Source organism: Amphiura filiformis, chromosome 10 (genome assembly GCF_039555335.1).
Source record: "Amphiura filiformis chromosome 10, Afil_fr2py, whole genome shotgun sequence".
NCBI classification, from domain to species: domain Eukaryota; kingdom Metazoa; phylum Echinodermata; class Ophiuroidea; order Amphilepidida; family Amphiuridae; genus Amphiura; species Amphiura filiformis.
Genome location: NC_092637.1, coordinates 28,875,696 through 28,896,655, shown reverse-complemented (window position 1 = coordinate 28,896,655; position 20,960 = coordinate 28,875,696). Strand labels below are relative to the sequence as shown.

General features: G+C 37.9%; 1 protein-coding gene across 1 annotated transcript; it reads right to left on the bottom strand.

The window, feature by feature from the left end:
- Positions 1 to 4,081: 4,081 nt before the first annotated feature.
- LOC140161784 (uncharacterized) lies at positions 4,082 to 5,053 on the bottom strand. Its single transcript, XM_072185082.1, has one exon. It carries the CDS (start codon positions 5,051 to 5,053, stop codon positions 4,082 to 4,084), a length of 972 nt encoding a protein of 323 aa, XP_072041183.1.
- Positions 5,054 to 20,960: the final 15,907 nt, after the last annotated feature.

Sequence of the window (20,960 nt, the reverse complement as noted above, 5' to 3'; positions counted from 1 at the left end):
GCTTCCGCGGTGCTTCCATAAGATGCGCGGCGCATGCAGCTAAGCGTTGCGTATGCGTAGCGTATCTGTGCGTTTACAAATTGCGCGTCTACAAAACGCGATGCGTTGTTGCGCGCGTATACCCCGATGGTACAACAAAGATTTTCTTTCCTTTTAAATTGCGGAAACGAGTGAAATAGTGAAATAAAATCCATAAAATAGAGCAGTTGGAGTTAACAAATCTGGATTTTCTTTCCTTGTATTTATAAAAAACATAACAAAGTAAATACATTTCAAAAAAGCTCAATTTCGCGAAAGAAACAATGTCTTGAGTACACAGCCGCGTTAAAGCGTTTTTAAATTCTGATGATTGCAAAGTTGGTATAGAGCTACATATTGAGGTTTAAACAGTTGAATGGGTTTACTTTAGTCCAGTTCAGTGGTGTAGCCAGTGGAGTATCCCCCCCATCATGGTCCGTCTTATGCACATCTTAGGCCATCGGTAGACGACGGGCCTTAGCGAAAATAAATTGTGGTCAACAATAAAGAATTTTGTGTGCACCGCTTGTACATGGTAAAGAAACAAAGTACAATCTGCCTGTATACGTTGCCATATAAGTTAATAGTATATAAACTTTGTTTTTGGAAATTTGGCTCGGCACAAGTTCCCCCCCCCCCCCCATCCCCCCCATACACACACACTTTTTAGATTCTTGAGCGCATTGAGCAAAAAAATCACAACTTCCATAGGGAAAATATTTCCGTCGGTACATTAACAAGTTTGTGCCCCTCCCCCGTTCCGAAAATCTTGCTACGCCACTGAATGTGACCCCCTCCCCCATCCGGCGTAAGCCAGGTATTCATTCATGAATTGAATTGAATAGTATCAATTAAACCTAATGGATATTATAACAATCTTCCTTCCCGCTCCTCTGCACTTTTTTAGATATCTGTCAATCATATGGGTCACCATCAATTGCTGAAACTGAAAAGTTATCTTTTTCATCACCGAACTTTCCAAGCGTTTATTCTACCAATGACTTACATGATGCCAATTTTCCTTTGTGCTATCAAATAATATCTTCAAACGATGATGGTATTTTTATTGTACATCCCATTGTAACTAACATATCATACGAGGACACCATAGGGGTTGGTTACGGCACATTTCCAGCATTTACTTCAACCGTTTACGGGATTTCTGGACAAAAAGGGACACCTATTCGTGACAATTATCCCAAAGCAGTTAAGATTGTTAGCGATAGAATGTGGATATCGTTCATTATTGCAGCGAACGGCTATGGTATATTTCAGCATGAGACGGTTGAAAATGGGTTCTTGGTGTCCATCACGAGGGAATCAAAGATGTCTGGTAAAACGCACAATATTATTTTTTCATCATTAAGATCATTATCATCATCAAGATCGTCATCATTAATTATAATGATGATGATGATGATCATCATCATGTCGTCATCCCGTTTCATCTTCGTCGTTGCTTTTATCATCACAATATCATTATCATCATCATAATCTTCATCGTTGTCATCGTCATTATCATCATTATCATCAACATCATAAAAATGATACTAATAGTAACAACAGCAACAACAATAATAATAATAAGAAGAAGAAGAATAAGAAGAAGAATAGTAATAATAATAATAATAATAATAATAATAATCATAATCATAAGAAGAAGAAGAAGGAGAAGAAGAAGAAGAAGAAGAAAAAGAAAATCTTCACAAACAATTCTAAATTTCTTATGTGGTGTCAAAGCAAAATTATCTTACTCTAAAACCGTTGGGGTACGACAATGTACCACACTGTACGTATGTTATTTTTCAATTTATAAATGCTAAACGTGTATTTTGAATGGGGCTGTCAGCCTTGTATTTTCGCAAGCCTCGAACGTCACGTGTCGCGTGACCTATGCCGCCTGTGTATTATTATCATCATTATATCATCGTTGCGTCATCGGCATCTTCTTCTTCACTACCTACCATCCTTTTGTATTTGTAATCCTTGATACTAGATATTTGTGAAGAAGATTTCCAGTGTGAATACGTCGTGAACGCTCGTGTATGTTTATCTTCACATCAAGTGTGTGATTCTTTCACTCATTGTTTTCACGGATCTGATGAAAAACTTTGCGGTAAGTCAGACATTCTCCTGAACTGATACAAATGCATGTTGGGCTATTCCATTTAAAATCCACGCTACTCCTTTGGAAGCGTTTGAAAATATATTCCACATTTGAATTTCCTCTACTCTCTGAAAAAGATTCAACCTATTGGTGGCGCTCTACAATAAAGCTGCACTGTCACTTCGCTTAGACTTTTTATGAACAATTTTCACATATTTTACTTATTTGTGGACATAATCTATCGTTTTATGGATCTGTGAGTACATTAATAAGATATTGACACTGTTTGCCGACTTTATGTTATAAGTTTTCCGTCTGATACGTGTGTTTCGTCGATCAACGTCAGTGTTTCATGATAAGCGTACTGTTGAATTCTGCAGTTATGTTTTTAGTACTTAGTATTTTTTCATTATGTGTCGTCTGAGCTACACGAAGGACACCTTGCTATCTCTTCGAAAAGGTGTGATAAACACTTTTGAGACACGGCCTTTCACTCCTGCAAAGTGGAGAGAACTTAAGAACTTGAATATCGCGAAAAGAACTAAACGCGGGCGTCGAGGTGGAAAGCGATTAAAACGGATAATCCGTTCAAGAGTGACAAATCGGGTTTCGACCCAACAGCTTTTCAAGTCAAGGAGTGCCACCACAAAAAATCCGAACTTAATTTATATTAAAAAATTAAACCCATGCAGCCCTTCAGCAAACTTTGCACTATGGAATGCCCGGTCCATAAGAGGGAGAGCAAAGTCATCGACTTTCATTGACTTTGTGATATCTCGTCAGCTGGATATCGTTGCAATAACTGAAAGCTGGTTAACTGGCGATGATAGAGACAATCGACTATTGTCTGATTTGAGAAACTTTCTCCCGGATTATACTTTCCATCATGTGCCGCGTGGAAGAAGAGGAGGTGGCGTCGCAGTTCTAGTTCGCAAAGGTTTTGACAGTGTCATCAACACGCCTTCTACTTTTGTGTCGTTTGAGTATATGGACATCACGATCTCGTCCAAATCCTCATCTGTCAGGTTGCTGACTCTATACAGACCTCCGCCATCAAAGAAGAACAAGTTGACTGCTAAGGTATTCTTCAATGAGTTTTCCAACCTAGTGGAGATGTTTGCATCGCTTCAAGTTCCTATTGTCGTCGCCGGTGATTTTAATTTCCATATGGACATTTGCGATGACCCAGATGCAAAAATCATGCAAGACCTTTTTGACTCTGCTTCACTAGACCAACATGTCAATGGATCTACACATCGTAAAGGCCATACGCTAGATTTGATCATCACGCGAATGTCCGATTCCGTTGTATCCAACATTATCATTGATAGAAGCCTTCCATCAGACCACGCTGCTATCTTATGTACGGTCGCCATTTCTCGCCCACCTGCTACGAAACATCGCTTCAGCTTTCGTAAATCACATGATATTGACGTAAACTCCTTCAAGATGGACATAACAAAGTCCAGTCTAATCAGTGATCCAGCTGAAGATGTGGAAACATTAAGCGCTCAGTTTGATAATGTCTTGGGCGACTTGTTGGATCTGCATGCACCCGTGGTATCCAGATGTGTAACTTTAAGACCTCATGCACCCTGGTATGACAATTCCATCCGCGCAGCAAAACGCGAACGTCGTAGATGTGAGCGACAATTCCTGAAGTCAGGACTTGAAGTCCACAAGCAAGTGTACAAAGATCAGTGCAAGGAGTACTCTCAGAAACTTGAATCTGCTAAGTCACACTATCACACGTCTCAATTCAAGGATTGTGATCAGAAACAGCTTTTTAAAGTTGTGGACAAGATGTGTTCTGCCAGCTCCAAGAAGACTCTCCCTTCTACTACTACTACTACTACTACTACTACAAAGTTCTTAGGGCGCAATTCGCAAAGGAAGCATCGTTGCGCTTACAATAAAAAACAAATACATAAGAAAACCAGTTCAGAATAAAACAGTTCAGAATAAATAAGTTTTGAGTCTCTGTTTGAAAAGAGTGACCGATGGCGAAAGTCTGATTTCTGTTGGTAATGAGTTCCAGCGCTTAACACCAGCTACAGGGAAACGACGATCACCGGCGACACTGATGGATCTATCAGCCAGGAGACGCGTGGTGTCATTACTTGATCTGAGAGTTCTTTGAGGAATATAAGGAGTCAGTTTGTTGGAGATGTACTTCGGAGCAAGGTTGTTGAGAGACTTGAAGATATACAGAAGAATTTTGAAACTGATACGTTTATCAATGCTGAGCCAGTGGAGAGATGAGACTAATGGGTGAGCTTCGACTCGACGCCCAACGGCAAAGATGACACGCGCGGCGGAGTTCTGAAGTCTTTGGAGACGGCTTATGTCTTTTGCAGAGAGCTGAAGGAAGAGTGCGTTACAATAGTCGAGCCTGGAGAGTATCAGTGCTCTTACTGCATGATGGCAGGTCTCTTGATTGATGTAACACCGTATACGCCACAAGTTCTTTATCTGGAAGAGCGTATTTCTGCGGAGAATGTTAACATGAGCAGTAAGAGACATGTTGGAATCAAAGTGACAACCCAGGTTGCGAATGACAGAAGACAGATTGATTGTGGAGTCACCGATGGTGAGTTGAATGTTCTGTGTGTCCAGGAGCTTGAGATTATGATTTGATGCTGCAATGAAAAACTCAGTCTTGGAGTCGTTGAGTTTCAGATAATTGGCGGTGAGGCAAGATTTTATGTCAGCAATGCAGCATGATATCTTGTTCAAAGCCTTGATGATGTCGTCAGGATTACGCGGGTTAAAAGCAACATACAATTGCGAGTCATCTGCATACTGATGGTAATCGATGCCGTGTTTCCTCGCAATTTCACCGATGGGCTTGGAATATGTGGTGAACAAAAGAGGTCCGAGGACTGATCCTTGTGGCAGTCCGAAATCAGTAGTAACTGGGTCTGACATGGTGCCGTTTATGTTCACACGTGATGACCATCCTTAAGATATGAGCGAAACCACTCAAGGGCTGTCCCAGTTACAGCATATTTCTGCTTGAGACGGTTCAACAGTATGGCGTGATCCACCGTATCAAACGCCGCACTCATATCAAGGAGTACGACGAAAACAGCTTTTTTGGAATCAATATCACACATTATGTCATCCTGAACTTTCATAAGAGCTGATTCAGTAGAATGTTGAGCACGGTAGGCAGATTGCAAAGGATCGCACATGTCATTCTTATTCAGATGTTCAACAAATTGCTCAGAAGCGCACTTTTCGATGACTTTGGCGACAAAGCTCAGATTACTTACAGGTCTATAATTCTTCAACTCATCTTTATTTGCGGAAGGTTTCTTGAGCAACGGGGTGACAATCGTGTGGTGAGCAGCATTCGGGAAAACACCAGAGCTGAGAGATTTGTTCACAATGTTGGTGATTGCTGGTATGTGACTGTCAAGATGATTTTTCAAAAACCATGTCGGGTGCGCGTCAAGAGAGCACGATGCGTTGGAAGATCTGGTGATTACCTTTTTCACCTCATCTTCAGACATTTTGTTAAATTCATTGAGAGGCATACAATTTGGAGCACAGGTTTCCTGGAGCTTGGTGGTAGATGGTTTGTTGGAGTCACTTTCTAATTCTTCACGGATTGTTGCAATTTTATGAACAAAGAACCGAGAGAATTTGTCTGACAATTCAACAGGGTTGTCGTGACTTGGCAGGGGTTTATCACCCTTGTTCAGCAGAGTGTTTACAGTCTGAAAAACGGTTTTGTTGTCGGCACCTGTGAGTTGTTCAGTATAGTAAGATTGCTTAGCTTTGACAATGGCTTCTTTCGAAGCATTTGTCGCAACATGAAACTCCTTACGATCAGTTTCTGATTGAGAATGACGCCATCTACGCTCAGCGCGACGTTTTTCATGACGGGCGTCATGAACATTATCATTGTACCAGGGTTGACGCGTTTTAACTAGACGCGAGCGTGACCTTCCAGGAGCATGCTCATCCAGGAGGTCATGACATGTCTTATTATACTGGTCAAAATACTCGTTGACATCAACAGATTCAGGAATGTTATGCAAGTGCTCATTCAGTGAGGCTGTAAAAGCGTCGTTGTCAATGGAGGAGTAATTGCGAAGTGTTACTGTTGTTCGTTGGGGTGGTGGTTTCTGGAGATTCAGCTGAAAGTGCACAGGGTAGTGATCTGAGACAGCCTGTGGATAAGAATCACTATCCACCACGAGGTTATCATTCGAACAAGTAATAACGTGATCGAGAATGTTACCAGATCTGTGGGTGGGAGTTTTTTGATGCTGGGTGAGATTTGCAGATGACAGAATTTGGGCATATTGTTTGACATCTGGCCGATGTTGTTCATTCCAATGTATGTTTATGTCCCCGGCAATTAGTAGTTTTCCTGGTATTAGGGTAATGGTATCAAGAAAAGTGTCAAATTCCGAAAGGAAATCCGATGTCCGAAACCGATTGCTCTTTGAGGGAGGAGGACGATAAATAACAACAATGTTCAGGTGGTTGGCATTGTCTGTTATGATAACAGATTCAAAGTAAGTAGTACTTGGTTGGTCTGATCTGACATGAAGGTTTAACTGAGTTTTATACACGATGGCAATTCCGAGGAACTTGCAAATGAGTTTGCCGACTTCTTTGAGAGCAAGATTCAAAAGGTCCGTGATAAACTGGACAACATTCCATCGATTCCTACGATAGTTTCGGATAAGGTGTTTTCCACATCCGCAACCTTCAGCAAGTTCGCTGAGGTCACAGATGATACAATCCGTCGTTTCATCATGGAATCAACATCATCATCTTGCTCGTTGGACTCAATACCTACGTGGTTTCTTAAAGACTGCCTTGATGTTCTCCTGCCGTTAATCACTCGGATCGTTAATTACTCGTTATTATCTGGCACTTTTCCTTCATCATATAGGACCTCACTTGTCACTCCCCTAATAAAGAAGTCTGGACTGGATGAGAATACTCTGAATAACTACAGACCCATTTCGAACTTAAAATTTGTCTCAAAAGTAGTTGAGAAAGCGGCTTCTTCACAGCTCCAAGATTTTCTGTTTGAGAATGGACTGTATGGTAAAAAACAATCTGCTTATAGGAAACATTTCAGCACTGAAACTGCCCTCGTCAGAGTCCAAAATGACATCTTGCGCGCCATGGACCAACGTTCTGATGTTGTGTTGGTTCTGCTTGATCTTTCAGCCGCCTTTGATACTGTTGACCATCAAGTTTTACTTCAGCGGCTGAGAGATCGTTATGGTGTGTGTGACGACGCGCTGAAGTGGTGCAACAGTTATCTGTGTGAACGTCGGCAAGCCGTTGTTATTGGCGAGAGCATATCTAGGACGCATATTATGAACTGCTCCGTTCCTCAGGGATCGGTTGCCGGTCCATTCTTGTTCACCATCTACTCCGCTCCTCTTGAAGATCTCATCGAGTCCTATGGCGTAGAAAGCATGATATATGCCGACGATACTCAGTTGTATCTGGTCTTGGACTCAAAGAATCGCGATAGTGCACTTCAGCGTCTCGAGGATTGCATTCGCGGTGTAAAAGAGTGGACTGCTGCAAATAAACTGCTTCTCAATGATACGAAGACGGAGGTCATACATTTCTCTTCGCGTTTTAAGCATGAGCCGAATCCGATATCTTCCATCAGTGTTGGCATTTCAGAAGTCGAACTATCTTTCGAGGCGCGCAACCTTGGTGTCATCATGGACCAATACATGACTCTATCATCGCATGTAACCAAAGTCTGCCAGTCTGCCTCTTTTGCAATAGCGAAGATAGGTAGTATTCGCAAGTATATTGACCGCTCTACGGCAGAGAGATTGGTCCATGCGCTCGTAACATCAAGGCTGGACTCGAATAATGGCTTGTTATACGGTCTTCCCGGTACTGTTATTTCAAAACTTCAGAGAGTGCAAAACAGTGGCGTAAGACTCGTGTTAGGAGCTAAAGGATATCGCATTGATATTAACGATCTGCGACGAAGTGAGCTTCACTGGCTACCAATAAGGGATCGTATTTCATTTAAGATCCTCATGCTCACCTACAAATCCCTTCACAGACTTGCTCCACCATATCTTGCCGATCTTCTTACTACATATCAACCAACTCGCTCGCTTCGTTCTGCTGCTCAATTTCTTCTGGACCCGCCTCGTCGTATTGCAACATCTTACTATGGTAAACGGGCCTTCTCCACTTCTGCACCCAAGCTTTGGAATAACTTGCCACAGTCCATCAGGAAAGCCACGTCTCTTGCCATCTTCAAAAAACACTTGAAAACTCATCTCGTTCCTTTTTCGTGTTTGCTTTGTTTTTTCTGCGTGGTCCGCATCTCACTCGTTGCAATATCTGCTCATTATGTGGTCTGATGTGTTTTAATGATATTCGTTACTGGGATTTTCCCATGGTTTAAAGTGTTTCTTGTTATTATAACTGCTTTGCTTTTTTATGTGTACTTAAGAATGTTGGGTGCAGGTCACTCTTTTATTGTACTTTTTAAGATTTTATCTTTGTAAATTTTCCTTGCGTATCGATTTTTTTTTGTATTTATGTAAAGCGCCTAGAGGCCTTTTTGGCATTGGGCGCTATATGAAACGCCTTATTATTATTATTATATTATTATTAACCTGAATCAGATGGCATGGTTAAGATGCTAATTCCATTTGAAATTAATACCCCTTCTGTTGAAGATACTTCAAAAATCTTCCACGGAAGAGTGTGGACTTTTAACGGATCAGCAGATTTAAAGAATATCTACATTACGGACCACCAATTTGAATTCACGAGTTAGTTGGCGGACAGAATGAAAAAAAAATGCGAATCGCTAATGACGTGATACATGAATGCCGTTTGCACAATAGGACCCTAAGTAAAATAGTCTGCCTCAACGCTTTGACGTCACTGCCACATCAGGGTAAAAAATGGTAGTGTATAAGTAAACTCACAATTTTAACTAGTTTTAAATGGTGACATATTTCAACATGGCTGTCAGAAATGCTATTATGCATAACATTGTTACATTTTTTATAGCTTATGCTGACATACAAGCTTCAACAGTACCAATAGGAACTACGCACAATTTGACTACGCACCTATTTCCCAAGACAACAATTGCAGATGCAAAGTGGATAATAACATCTGTAGACACCGGGACATTTCTTGTATCTTCCATCAAATTCAGCATTACTTTTGGCGTCTCGTTAATATTTGGGAGTGGATCTAGCTTTTTACTACATTCCTATATGGCTGAAATAGCTAGTCGAGATGTTGAATTTTCTTGTAACCAACGTAGACCTATATCACTTAGTGTGTCGCAAATGTGGATATGGTTTAAAACAAAACCCGAACAGAATGATGAAGATCATCAACTTATTGAAGATAATCTCCAATTGCTTTTTCCTATACATCCCATTGTAGATGGTTTTTGGATTCAAATTGAACGAATTGTACAAGGTATGCTTTACTTTAAATGAGAGGACTAATCAAAAGTTGATCGCATCATTTGGGCGAAACAAATGATGAAATTAAAGATCCTTGGCTCGATCGACAGCCTCATCCACCCATTTTTCTTCATCAAAGCTGAGATTTTGGTTTAAGAAGAAAGTTTATATTTTTCTCTTTAATTTAACGCCTGAGATGGTGTATTGTGAATTGTGGTTACCACACCGGAAGTGTATGTATTACTAGCATTCCCTCATTCTGGTAACCCATTTGAAATTCACACTCCCTGTTTGGAAGCTTAAGGTGATAAGATGCATGGATTTTAACTGGGGCAGCCCAGTGCGTAAAGAAGAAAGTCATGACAAACTGAAATTTAACTGATGATGACAAATCACACACGACAAAGAAAAAAAGGAAGAGAAGACAGGGAAATCAAAACATAAAGGAGAAGAAAAAAGGAGAAAAATAAAAAAGATGGGAAAAGAATAAGAAGACAAAGCAGAAGAAGATGCAAAAAAGGGAGAAGGAGGAGGAGGAGGAAGGGAATACGAGACGAAAACATGGATCACATTCGTTTATTTATTGCGCTTCTTTACTTTTCTTTTTTTGTGATATTTTGAGATGATTTGCCTGGCTTTTATTGTCAAATGGGCAAAGTCAGATTAGATGAGAAGTTTGTATGTGATGGACACAAAACTTGTAAAGATGGCACGGATGAAGTAAATTGTGGCACAGGTACGTAAAAGTAGTATCTTTTCATGTCTTCATGGCTTAAAAATATATTTTACTGTTTTGAATTTGAAGAAAGCAGATATCAGAAATATTTTTGCCGTGAACAATACATAAGACACAGGTCACATGATATCTTTTTTTTTTTATTTTTCCTGCTTTGAGAAGAGAATAGCTATGCCTAGTAATGGCGTATATGTCGTTACATCTCCGCACTTTCCACGACCTTATGCAGCACGCACTATGCATTGCTCCTGGATCTTTACATCACAGGATTCCACCGACAATAACGTATTTCTTCTTACCATTCTTGACTTACTGCTTGACGAATTTGACAAATTAATCTGGGGAAATATTTCAAATATTACAACCCAAACTGACTACGAATTTCCAAAGGTCATTGATCTGGCACCAACGACGATCAAATCAACTTCGTCATCAATGTGGTTGGAATTTAACTCAGGATTCCAACGACAACCACACAAATTCTACTTTTTTATCAACGTATACAACATTTCTCAATTTCAAGGTGAGATTGATTAATTATTCTTATTCAATGGGTGCGTCTTGTAAAGAATTCACGTAATTTTATTGGTTTTCTGGTGTAGAATATCTCGCAATAGTTGATAGTGATATTAGTCAGGGCGCTGCGCCGGCATCCACTACTACAATATTGGCCAGCCCAACCATTATGACACGATATTGGATAGGCAAAAGACAAAATCCTATCTTTTATTCTCTAAATTATTAACTAGCCTACCATTATAATTTTTATTTGATTGTTTGCGTAATATTATGCATAATTATTTGTTTTATTATTTATTTATTTATTTATTTATTTATTTATTTATTTATTTATTTTTTTATTATTTATTAATTTATTTATTTATTTATTTATTTATTTATTTATTTATTTATTTATTTATTTATTTATTTATTTATTTATTTATTTATCTGTTTATCTGTGTTAAAGATATGGGTCATTATTGTTCAGATGGAATACTTTGTGATGCCGGCATATTATGCATTAACAAAGACCTGCTATGTGATGGTTATGCAACGTGTTTGGATAAATCAGACGAGGAAATGACACGCTGTAATTTCTATAACTGTAAGAGTAAAATTATTATAGTATTATTATAATAAGTCTGAAATAAAGAAACTAGTTCGCGTTAGACGATCATGTCAATCAAACGTGCCACGGCCCGTGATTGAGTAATATCGCGTTACTATTGCCGCCCTATAATTGAAGACCGAATTAAAAAGACTAGTTTGCGTATGACGTCCTGACAACCAGACCAAAAATGTTGTACTGCGCAGGTCAGCAACCAATCACGTCGCGCCTTTGCCCTGACTTCAGACGCAAAGTAGTCTTTTTAATTCAGTCTTCAATTATAGACACTGACCGATCATGGGTTGTATGTAGTGAGACGCGAATTAGTTTTGTTCACGGAGTGAACTATAATGCCATTTGAACCCATATCTCATATATGCACAGTTTCTCCCTTACATATACTGTGTCTTGAATAGCTATTGTAGCCACCTCCACTATGGTTAAGAGGCTAGAAAGTAATTCATAATATCTCATACCCTCGTTTGTATGCCTTTTCTAATCCTGTCCTACATGACAAGAACTATTTATCCCATTTAATCTTGCAATGAGACTGTACAGTGTAGGAATTTTTTATTTTAGCCTTTTTTTCTAATCATGTTTACTATTGGATTCTAGCCATGACATGATTATAATAGGCTTTTACTGATTGGTGAGCAATTGTTTACCATGTGATAAGACTGAGCATATGGGAAAAATACACTGGATATACCAATCAGCCGATTTACTGCCAAATGTAACTTAGTCCCTATTCTTGAATATGATATCAGTATTAAAAAAACCAGCAACATCCATGCTTTAAAGAATTTGAATACAATATCTACTCATTAATGCTTGCTTATATTTTCTGTCAATAACTGGAGCCCTATAATAATGTCAAATTTGGGCAATTCTCTCAACTCTGTGGTTTGTGAAATTATGAGCCTATGATAGGTGTCCATGTGTATGAGTAAGCATCTTATCAAGGCTATATCTGCATGGTATAATTGTATATGATAGTGACATGAGTAAGCATCTGATCAAGGTCTTATCTGCATGGTATAATTGAATAAGGAGCACGGTGGCCTAGCGGAACGGGCACGGGCACTGACTCATAATCGGAAGGTTGCGGGTTCGAGCCCCGGCGACGCCATCGTGTTGTGCCCTTGAGTAAGGCACTTTATCTCGATTACTCCTCTCCACCCAGGTGTTTAAATGGGTACCGGCATTCTTAAATGCTGGGAAGGTAACAGACTCGATGTAGAGGAGGTGCAGCGATCCCCCTATAGCAATATAACATGGAGGAGTCTGGCCCAATCGCCAATGAAAGAGAGATGGGCACTCCGATCACTGTTTATACAGGATCGTCTCCTTTACCTTTACCTTTATAAATGAATATGATAGTGATATTTGTTTGAAGGATAATACGAACGACTTGATCCTTTTGCATGAAAGTTAAAACAAATTACTACCCAGCGAACACAAAAAAGTTATATTTTGGCTTTTGGTTTACATAAAAACGTTTTAATAACATTAAAATGTCGGGTTATATAAAGGTCATGAAAACGTTTTAAAACGTTTTGTATGAAAACACACTACAACAATATTTTTAAATGTTTTCAAAAATGTTATTGTAAACTATTTTTGCAAACATTTTTGCCAAATATTTTGTCAACACTTAAATAACATTATGTTAAAATATTTACACCCAGCAAACACAGAAATGTTCTTAAAATGGTTTTTTCAAAACGTTTTAATAACATTTAAATGTCGGGTTATATAAAGGTCATGAAAACGTTTTTAAAACGTTATTGCAAATATTTTGGGCAAACATTTTTCGCAAAATATTTTTTCAACCCCAAAATAACATTCTATTTAGAATGTTTTGTATCAAGTTTTCCAAAAAATGTTTTTGGAATGTTATTAAAACGTTTTATACCCTTTATATAACCCGACATTTAAACGTTTTCTGTAAAACATTTTTGTTTGCTGAGCAGTAGATTATCAAAAATGATTTTTAATGTTATAAAAACGTTTTTTTACCCTTAATATACCCTTTATATAACCCGATATTTAAACGTTTTCTGATAACCTTTTATAACCTTTTGCGAATGATGTCGAAAACGTTTTGTGTTTGCTGGGTATACACCTGATCCGTAAACTTTGTCTTTTTTAAAGACAATTCTTGTTTCATATCCCGACTTAATTTAAATATTTCCAACGTGTGGAGAGGCTTAGAATATTCTTAATCTTTTTGTGCAAATATTGGCAAAATGTTATGTTTAAAGATGCAAAATTCTTAAGTACCCAAAATTATATTATTATAAAATTAAATAATTTCAAATCGATCAAAGTTTACAGATTGAATAAATACTTTTGCACAAAACCAGAAGAAACCGTAAATCGTGAGAAAAATTCTGTTTTGTGTTTTGTTTTGTTTTGTTTTTGTTGCAAAAGAAATTTAATCAGTCTGTTTAACTACAAAACTGATGAATCGATTCAGTGATCAAAGTTTACATTTTGATATAATAACTATAGCTCACCTGCCTTTGTGCTTCAATGGAAGTTGCTATTTCTGGATCAATAAAAATCTTGACTACGACAAGATCCCATTCACATGGCTAAATGCTAACAAGAAATGTCAAGAAGTAGACAATGAGGCTCATCTTAGCGTGCCCAGGACCTACGAAGAATTGCAATTTCTTGAAAGAAAATGTACTACTAATTGTCCCGGATTTGGTCTGGGTTGCCGAGTCAATAGAATTAATAAGACACTTGATTGCAAAGGTAAGGATCGTAATAATTATCCGATACTAAAATGCTAATAATATTATTAAGCACTTTGCAACTGTATTAAAGTTGCAATATTTAGCACTTTAGTGCTGTCTATAACTGCATTATAATGCGTGAAGAATTTGGTTTGGCTTGTCGAGTCAAAATCGTTAACAAGACACTGAAGTGCGAAGGTAAAAATTGTACTTCTTCGTCTTAATTTTCTTCTTGTTGTTATCCTTCATTGTCTCTTTCATTGTCTTTTTTTCTTTCTTTCTTTCTTTCTTTCTTTCTTTCTTTCTTTCTTTCTTTCTTTCTTTCCTTCTGTCTGCCTTTCTTTCTTTCTTTCTTTCATTATTGCTTTCTTTCTTTCTTTCTTTCTTTCTTTCTGTCTTTCTTTCTGTCTTCCTTTTTTCTTTTTTTTTTCTTTCTTTCTTTCTCCTTTTGTCTTGTTCTTCTTTCTCCCTGTATTATATTTCTTCCTTTGTTCTTTCTTTGTATTTTTGTCTTTATCTCCATCAATATAACTTTGCTTTTACTTTTCATTTTACTGTTTAATATCAGATTCACCTCCTACTTATGCACATCTTATTACTTCAACAACTTCCTTTGCATATAATGGGAGCTGTCTTATCTATCGGAAGCAAAATCATAATTTATCTGAATTCCAACTCATTGGGTGTAAAATTGCCGACGCATCTGACTTTTTCTGCCAAATACCTCAGTCGGCTATTATAGGTAAGAAGTTATATACATCATAAGGTGACACTGCCTTAACAGAATTGATCACAACTTAAATTCCCTCCCCAGAATTACCTTCTGCTTTTAGTTCTCAGGATGTGAGTTTTGTCCGAAGTAAATTTGTAGTCAAACGACTCGGAGGTAAATGTGTGGTCAAATGTTAACGGCTTTCTTCAAGAGTTATTACCGTCACTTTGGTTGAAAATGGACTTCTCTTAACCCTAACGCTACCAGGTACTACAAAATACTACTTGATATATTATGTACTGTTTGTGCGTGCATCCAACGTGGGTGATGACACGATCGTCCTAAATGATATATAGGTACGCTGACGATGGCCAGGCCAGCGCAAGACCCGTGAAAAAGTGTCGCCGACCTAGTGGTTGGTATGCGAGGGGTCTCGGTTTCGAATCTAATCCAGAGCTAACAACTTCTTTCTTAGACGTCACGTAAAATGGTGGTCCCATGTACCAGAAGAGCAATATCTGGACATGTAAAAGTTGCAGGCCTTTTCGTTAAGAGCAGGGGATCCCGTTGTCTGTCACATTCAGCATCGAGGACAACTTGTGCTGCCCTTTGGGGCTTGGCAGCATATCGACCCGTGGCGCGCTTTGAGGAATCTAAGTATTCAGAAAGCAGAAATGCAGTGGTTTTTTTCTCTCTCTCTCTCTTTATTCCGTCCCCTTTTCCCTTCCCGTCGCCAAAAAGTTCATGTGGCGTTAAAGGTTAGGGCACACCATGGAACCGAATGATGTTGAATAACATGCGGCATTGATATTTGAGAAAATGCTGAGGCCACCAATATTTTCTACGCGTACAGCAGTTAGATCAATCAAACTTACTCCAGGAGGTTTCCGGCGAGGCGGATGACAAGAACGCCTAAAGGAACGTTACAGACGCTTTCCCCTCCCAAGAAATTCATGAATAATGTGGAAAATGACACCACTTATATCTTTTTCTTCTTGTGGTCAGCTTTATTTGTTTGGGAGTAAAAACACCGCTAGGTCATGCTCCCATCTGACCCGCTTTAAGATATCTATCGGTTGATTGACAGATTGATTGATTGATTGATTGATTGATTGATTGATTGATTGATTGATTGATTGATTGATTGATTGATTGATTGATATATAGTTTGATTAATTGATTGATTGATTGATTGATTGATTGATAATTTGATTGATTGATTGATTGATTGATTGATTGATTGATTGATTGATTGATTGATTGATTGAGTGAGTGATTGAGTGATTGAGTGATTAATTAATTAATTGACAGAAATGTGCAACAGATCAATTGAAATGGTTCCTGGTCAATCAGATAACATTACCAGCTTCGGCCTTCAGATGGAATTTAAAATTTGGAAATGTTCTTGGAGGATTTCGTCTTCGTATGATGGTTACTTTTCCATCCAACTCTACCGTGTTTTTCTCGAAATACATAGCTCGTTAACAGTAGGCATAGGGGATATAGAGACGGACAACACCAGTGTTTTTGTACTTCAATCTGGCAACCACGCATCAAAGGAAATGACGTTACGTAGTCTTACTATGTGGATTATGTGGCACTGCGTTACATGTGCTACAAGCACAGAGGACAGTTTTGTTTTTACCATTACCAGATTCACAGAAGGTGTGTACAGTTATTTTGTTTTCATATTTTCCAGAAATTCACTAATTTTGTTTGAATCCTAAAAACAAGTTAGACTATGAACATATCCGCGCTGTTTCAGAGCTAAATGAGAACAAATGCATCACATTTTGATGTAAGATTTTGTTTGTATTTAACCTAGCTGGAATAGGTTACTCATCATGGAACCGAGTCATTGGGATGAGTTTCCTCCCAATTTCGCATCTTCATCCGATTACCATACTACAGGGTGTAACAATAAAATGTGTAGAATTTTGAAAATAGAATGACACAACTATGCCGCTTATTTTTTGGTTTAAGTTTTATATGTCTATCAAGATACTTTCTTTAGCCACCCGATAAGCTTTATTCCAAAGATATGGCCAATTATGTAACCTAGTCTTAAAGCCGCTTGGGCCACTTTTGTCTAAAAAACATAATTCTTTCATTTCGGATGTAATTAAATCCACTTTGTTTTTAAACTTCAAAGAAATTCACTTTGTGTTGGAAATATGATTTTGAATTTCCAAATCATTATCTAAAACAAATTTGTTTTTAAATGGACTGTAAATATGCCTAGTTCACTTTATTTTTATTTGAGCCTTATCTGGTAGTTGATATTTTTTGGTGGCAAACTAGGCTCGAAGTTTAAAAAAGTGATTTAAGAAATGTATTCCTTTGACAATGGTAGTGATGATGATGATTATGGTGATGATAATGATGATGATGATGGTGATAATGTTAATGATGACGACGAATCACTGTCATTTTTTAAAATTTATTTTTAAAATGTCATTACCATCGGAAAGGAAGTTGTAAACAAAACGCAAAGTACGGAAACTAGTCTTGGGACACTTGAGGACCACGCACCATATTCGACCCCCTCCTCCCCGTAACAATGTTGATTTGGGTCTTATGAATAGCCTCCGTGTTCGGACTCTGCAATTTTGAATCCTAATTTGTTTGGTCACGGGAGCCTAATAGAACCTAACATTGATTGGTGGGGGAGGGGGAGGGATGGGGTGTTAGGAAAATGTTTAGGTTTGAGCACTTCATTTGCATTCTTTATAAACAAGTAGTAACCTTCAAATTAAATGACGTTTAGTCAAGTGTTTGCTTAAACATTGATATGGAGGGGGAAGGAATGTGAAACATTAATGTTACATTATTGTTTTGCCTGTCTTGCCCGCGTGTTATGTACAACCAGACGCACGTTTTTCTCGCTTCATAATATTTTGTAATGGTAGCCTGTTTTAACACACAGATGCATAGCGAAGCATATATATATAACTGTCTCTCTCGAGGACAACATTAGAACTTTTACAATGAAACAATTCCCAGTTCATTTCATTAAGATCCACAACATTCTCATCTATCAGGGGAAGTTCTTATACATTCATTGTATGACCTTTGAAGATTTGGGTACAAAAACTCATACTCTGCAACTTGAGGTCAAATTTTGCACTATGATTATGTAATTGAGGTTATTGGACTGTGCCATTGGACGAGGCTCTTGTGGTTCATAGTGTTTGCTTTGAAAGGATACCTTACGTAACCAAATTAAATCGGCATACTCCCTCAAACATGTTGAAGGACGAGCAAGGTCTGCTGACCTTTTATAACGAGAGGCTAATTATGTACTACGCATGTTTGTGCGTAAGCACACTTGTTTGTCATATACGCGTACTGTGTTCGCACACGTATCGCATTTTGAATAGTATGCGTATAATGCGCAATGCGTTTTGGGCGTTTAAACATTACTAGTAAAATGTACTGGAGATGTTTGTGCGTATGTGTATGATTTGTAAATTCAAAATCATAATTGCCAAACAAAGTGAATTTCTTTGAAGTTTAAAAAAAAAAACTGGATAAAATTACATCCGAAATGAAAGAATTCAATGTTCTAAGTGTTACAAAAGTAACTGAATAGAGTTGAACCATGGTCCAGTTGGACAGTGCTCTTATGATTGGTATTTTTAAACACTGGGGTATTCGAAGAGGTAGAATTGATTACATAATAGAATATCTCCTTGAGTTTTTGAAAGTCACAACTAAGCACTGACATAACAACTTCATTTACTAGAAACCGTGGCTGCAGCTCAACACCTTCAACCCCAATTCACGTTGGAAGAGCGTATTTTTATGGTTGTGACATTCGGTAGCACATGGAGTCAAGCAGAAACCATACGATTGTTTATAGCTCATTTTCCAAACTTCCATCTTCCATCAAGGCATACAATTACATAACTATGAGAAGTATGTAGAATTTGTTAACAGAAATGCTGGCAAGATTAGTAGTGGTCGCCCCAGAACAGCTAGAAGCCCAGCTGAACTTAATTTCAAAATTTTATTGTTTTGTACTTATGGATGCAAAAACTGTTATTTGAAAACAAGGTTATTTGAAAGAAATTTCATGACTTCATTTATAGATTTTAAAGATATTTCTGGACGATTTAATTAATCGGACATAACTTTTGAACCCAAGCTAGTAAAGAAGCCAACTAAACGTCTTCTTTTAGCCAAGATATTACTAATTGTATTACATATAACATTTGTGCCATAACATTTTTAGTTTTTTCTGGGAAGTCAAAATGCAATTGTATAACTTTTATTGTTACACGCTCTATAGTGTGACAGGAGAGACAGTTATAGGAATATTCTGTTCCATACCAGAAATTACCATTTATTGATCCCCTATCTTACTAACCATATAATAGATACTGACCTGTCAAAATCCCATTTCATACCAGTTGTTGAAAACTTGTATTTTGATACCAGTTTTTTGGTCAATTTTAGGTGCGTAATATAAAGAAACTACAGCATTTACACATGTAACTTTTTACTGGTTCCAACAACAACATCACAAATACATTAGTCGCAAAACAAGGAATACAATGCCTGTGGTAGTACAATCAAATAAAAACAGTACGAAATTGGCACCGGGTTTAACACTTTCTTAACCTCTATTCATAATATTACAAGATTGCATAAATTGGCAGGGCAGCTTTTAGTCGTTAAAAGGAAAACATATAATTTTATACTGAGTAAAATACAATCATTCACTTTGATAGATAATTAGATGACTTTTCCTTGGTTCTTAAATAGCTACCGATAGCTATTTTAGTTCAGAACTGATTTTTGCACGTCCCTTGAATCATACTAGGCCTATGGTATATGTCCAATGGAACCTTCATCCGTTTTTGGTGCTACTAACGGGAGTGCCCCTATCTGGGTACGTTACGGAACTGACGTATTTTTAAAATGTTCTTAATCATCTAGGTAGTAAGTCTAGAGTTTGAAATATTTACTATAATTTCTGGTACCGATCTTTATCTGATATAGATCATCCCCTTCAGTACGCATTCAAATGTTTAAGTGACGTTGCTTTTATGAGTACTGATTTACTATGCGACGGATTCCGGCAATGTGTTCCTATCTCCGACGAGGGAGATTGTGGTAAGGAAATCGACTTTTAAATAGTTTAAATATAGCATTTGCTGGCTCAAAATGGTAATTCGGTCATTGATGAAGCTTATGTCCTCGTGCGAATGGTTTTGTAATACATATTGTTGTAACCCCTCCTCTCATAAAATCAGTACATGATTCAATGTATAACAGATATCCTGATAATTTTATTGAATCATATATTTTGTTTAGATTTCTGTGATTCAGATTTACCAATTCATCTTGTGAATGGAATCATTGCCAATATATCATCACCATTTTTTCCAAACCAGTATCCGAATAATTTAGACTGTGTATGGATGGTGCATTCTACCGAAAATTACTTAGTGATAACAATTATACACCTGCACATAAACGATGACTATTTGAGGATTGGTAAAGGTAATGTCACTACATCTGAGTCACTGGTTATGGAGATTACAGGATACGAAGTGAAGCCGAATTCACTTACATTGGATACGAGTACAATATGGTTAAACATGGAAACAAGTGACCAGAAAAATGAAGGTGGCTTCTTAGTTCAACTAATTACCAGTCGAATCTACGGTATGCTTGGGTGTGGTCATATGCACAAAGAAGATATCATACCCCTCTTAGAATCCTCTAAGGGACCGTTCACAAACACTTGTTAGGGGGGCCTGATGCAAACAATTTCATCGCGAAATTTTTTCGCCCCACCCCTTTACAGACCTCAACAATTTGCCCCCCCCCTCCCCATTTTGACATGAAAATTATGGGTCAACCCCATAGAAAAGCATATAAAGTCAATTTTCCCAGGATTGTAGTCATTTTTTCAGCCCCCCCCTTAGGAGGGTCAAATATTTTCAGCTCCCCCTTTTTTTGATTTATGAACGGTCCCTAATACCTCGGGCATAATATATACATCACCTCATTTCATCAAAATGCACTCCCATTACATACAGGTTCCCTTTGTGTTCATAGGTAGATAGTCATGAAATGAGCATA